The sequence below is a fragment of the Mus caroli genome, chromosome 1, assembly GCF_900094665.2.
Source record: "Mus caroli chromosome 1, CAROLI_EIJ_v1.1, whole genome shotgun sequence".
In the NCBI taxonomy this organism is placed as follows: domain Eukaryota; kingdom Metazoa; phylum Chordata; class Mammalia; order Rodentia; family Muridae; genus Mus; species Mus caroli.
Window position 1 is genome coordinate 42,334,378 of NC_034570.1, and position 4,172 is coordinate 42,338,549.

Here is a 4,172-nt window from a genome sequence, read left to right on the forward strand (position 1 = left end):
ACGTGGCTGTTCATCACCAAAGGAAGTCAGGACTGGAACTCAAGCAGGTCAGGAAGCAGGAGCTGATGCAGAGGCCATGGAGGGATGTTGCTTACTGGCTTCCTTCCCCTGGCTTGCTCACCTTACTTTCTTATAGAACCCAAGACTACCAGCCCAGGGATGGTACAACCCACAGTGGGCCCTCTCCCCTTGATCACTAATTGAGAAAATGCCCTACAGCTGGATCTCAAGGAGGCATCTTCTCAATTGAAGCTCCTTTCTCTGTGATAACAGCAGCCTGTGTCAAATTGACACACAAAACCAGCCAGTACAAGGGGCTAGAGACCTACCTCAATGCTGACAAGGGCCAAGCCCTGAATTCAGTCCTCAGCACCTACATAGAATGGCTGGGATGGCTCATACTTGTAATCCCAGCACTGGGGAGGCAGGTGAATCCCTGGGGTTCACTGCTCAGCAAGTTTAGTGTAATTGTGGGTTCTAGTAAGAAACCTTTTCCCCAAAAACTAGGTGGATAGTACCCCAAGGAACTGCACCCAGGGCTGGTGGTTCACCTACACAAGTGTGCACATGAACACACACAAATAAAACAGTATATGAATTAGAGGCCTGTGACACATTTCACCCCAGGAAATGGTATTTATAAAGCATGGCCTCTTAACTGGAGCTAATATATACATTAGAGCCGTGAATCCTTGCTGTTGCTATAGATGTCAGTATTATCAACTGCACGATTGTTAGATAAGTCACTTAGAAATGCACCAGTAGTGTGGGCTGTCTTTGCCCTCCATCCCCAGGGGAATGTGGTAAAAGGTCCCCTGATGGCTGATTAGGATATGGGTTGAAAAGGTCACCGGGAGCTGGGCAGTGGTGACACATGCCTTTAATCCCAGCACATGGGAGGCAGAGGCAGGCAGATTTCAGAGTTTGAGGCCAGCCTGGTCTACAGAGTGAGTTCCAGGACAGCCAGGGCTACACAGAGAAACCCTGTCTCAAAAAAACAAAAAACAAAAAACAAAAAAAAGAAAAGAAAAGAAAAAAAAAAAGAAAGAAAGAAAAAAAGGAAGGAAGAAAGAAAGAAAGAAAAGATCACTGGCTTAGGGTGTGTGTGGATGGCTTTGCTCTCTGTAGTTCATGTGTTTGCTTTGTTGAACATTTCATTTGACCCTTTACAACTTTTTGCCATGTAAGAATGAGGGAAAGCAGGTTACAGCATGTTAGTGTACAGTTACTTGATGTCCCCACTGAAACACCAAGTAATTACTGTCAGCTTATCCTACCCTACTGGAACATGGCGAGCTTCTTTTTCTTGCAGCTAGCTGATGACATGTGGGAGCAAAATGCAGTCAGTTCTCATCAAATATGGGACGGAAAGGGTTAATGAGTACCCAGCACAGTCGATGTCTGTTATAGAAAGGGAGAGCTAGTGTCCCTCGACTGCCCCCACCCCCCCACTGCCACTTTTGTGTGCGCCTGAGTGTGTTTGGTTCTCTTCTAGGTTCCTGGTACAGTTCAGACAGGACAAAGTATGTGTGAAGTTTATTCAAGGCAACCAGAAAAATGGGAGCGTGCCAACCTGCAAACGAAAGAACAACAGACTCCTTGAAGTCGCTGTCCCTTAAGTGAGGCTTCCTCTCTGCTCTCACGGACTTGTTTCCTCGTAACAGTGCAATTTTACTTTGTTTTATTTGGGGTTCACTGTATGTTTGGGAATTGCCAAAGGCTAACTGCTAGCGTCCTCTTGGCACAATTAAAAGTATTTGACTAATGAGTTTTAATTATCAGAATAGTTCATTCCTAAGTCCACATTCTGTCCTGGGCAGAATTATAGAAATTAACAGTGTCTGTCTCCATGGTTTATGTGTTTTCTCCTTAGTTACCTAGACTTGTGTACCCTAAACCCACATATTACCCATAAATCACTAGTACATGTCAGCATAGGAGGGGAGCTAACAGTCAGTTATCAGATATTTATTGAATGCCTACTTTTTGCTGGGCCCTGTGCTGAACTTATTCGGAGATTTCTATTTTTAAAGCTGTTGCCTTCTGGCTGATTTGTGCTGTCGAAGCAACAGCTAAGAAGGTTGAAGAGATTGGGGCAAATGAGACAATAAATGACGGCCACTGGTAGGAACCCGGTAGTGTGACATAAACAGTACACCCACTGAGAAGTAGAGGTCCTGGGTGGATTGGAGATAGGTAATTGGGTAGAATACTCCTGAGAGGTTTGGAGATAGATGATTGGGTGGAATTCCTCTGTTTTTGTTTGTTTGTTTGTTTGTTTGTTTTTCATAAATCTATTTGAAAAAGAGATAACCAACATTTAAACATACACATTTATTGGTTCAGATCCATTTTCACTCTAGAAAAAGTAACGGAAGCAGGGCTGTAGAATGCTTTGTTCCTGTTCCAGAGAAGCATGAGATAGGACCCTGGATGTCCACAGTGTATCCACCCAGAGTCATTAGCTTTTGAAACTGCATGATAAGAAGAGGCTGAGAGCCGTTCAGACTGGCAGATCTTCTCTTTGATGTGCAATAAAACATCCAAGATCACTTTTGAAAGTTTTATTTATAATATGCATTTTTGGTATGAGAGAGCTGATTGGTACAAGGTGTGTATTTTAGTCAGATCAAAATTAAGTTAGAATTAGTTTTCAGGGCTTTTTGGTTTTGTTTTTTTTTTTTTCCTTCAAAATTAACAATAAGGATTCATTTTGGAAACCACATTTTAAACTCTGGAATTAAATTGTTTCTTATTTGGGAGGATAATGTAAATACATTGGGATTATGTTAATAATAAAATTGTTCTAATTTGGTGCCATTTGCTGGATCACAACTGTATTTTTGTATCTCAAGCTATTTTCATATGTTAGTGTCAAAGTGATGTGTCACAGAAAGGATTTCCATTCAGATATTATATGGTCTCTGTGTTAACAGATTTCCACTGATCTTTTTGTACCACTATCAGTCAATGAAAAAGTTCTCTGGGGATTTTCTTTTGATTTTTGTACTTAAAAAGAAAAAAAAAAGTTCTGATAAAGAAATTCTCCGAAGTCTTCGTGTTTATTGGTACAGGAAAGGGATAGAATCATTTTTTACAGTTTCTAAAGTAGGTAAATTCATAATTCCTGCTATAGGTAAATGGAAACTTCGGACTAATCACTGGTATTTTGAAAGCATATACTTATAGTTAGCTAAATATACTTACAACAGTCAAAAAACCCTGGTCAGTACGAAAGGCTACCAACTGTCCATGTGTCAAACCACCATCTGTCTGCTGAGTTTCTGCCTCCAAAGGTTAGCCTTTCGGTTGCTTCTGCGTTGTGTGGCATGTTTGCTTCAAGGGAGAGTGTAATTCTGTCTTCCTCTCAGTTGACAAATGCCAAGCTCGTTCGCCCACAGACATGTTATTCTTGCCTTCTAGCAGGGACGCCACAGAGGACAAGCACTTCACAGTGGCTCAGTCCTTTCTTGTGAGGTGCCCCATACTGCCTTCTCCAGCTTCCACTCATCATCACCGAGTTGTTTCTTGAGTAGAACCCTAATTGCAGTGGGCCCAAAGTATGAGTTGGCTTGGTAAAATTTCCCACTACATTTCCATATTGGTTCACTGGGGTGCTTTGCAACAGTAGCATTCAGCAAAGGTAAACAGTTTCTATTTAGTCCTAAACAACACTGTGAATGGGCTTAGAAGACCTTATTTACAGGGGAACTAGGGGGATATTTTTCATATGTCTTCTGTTACATTGCTCTATCAAGTTCTCTTGGACACAGAACTCACTCTATATGAACTGTGCCTTTACGTGTTAGAAAACCCTTGCTTCCTTGTGTATGAAGGTGGAGAGTAATCCCAGTTCATGGGACGATGAAAGTGATTGATGAGAGTAAATATTCAGAAAATTTCGATTTAGAGTATTAATCCCTCGGTCCTGGGGTTAGACTATTTCTCAAAAGAACCCCAACTCTGAGAACCACCAAGGAAAATACTGGAGTCACCTTGTATCAACACAACTTTCTAGGTTTTAAAACCTTCTCCTGCCATGCTTAGCAGTGCACACCTTTAATTCCAGCACTTTGAGGTAGAGGCCACTGGGTCTCTGAGTGCGGGGCCAGCAATGAGGTCATGTTTCAAAATTTAAAACCTCTGTTGTCTGTGCAGAAGTTGGCACATCA

At 41.9% G+C, this 4,172-nt stretch overlaps 1 protein-coding gene across 3 annotated transcripts in view; it reads left to right on the forward strand.

The window, feature by feature from the left end:
* Positions 1–2,820, forward strand: part of Myo1b (myosin IB) — a 136,569-nt gene extending 133,749 nt beyond the window's left edge. For all 3 annotated transcript variants that reach the window (XM_021176586.2, XM_021176602.2, XM_021176619.2), the window contains one exon: positions 1,496–2,820. In XM_021176586.2, coding sequence (XP_021032245.1) covers positions 1,496–1,619 — 124 coding nt within the window. In that variant the 3' untranslated portion in view covers positions 1,620–2,820. The remainder of the gene's footprint in view (positions 1–1,495) is intronic.
* The last annotated feature ends 1,352 nt before the right edge of the window (positions 2,821–4,172 follow it).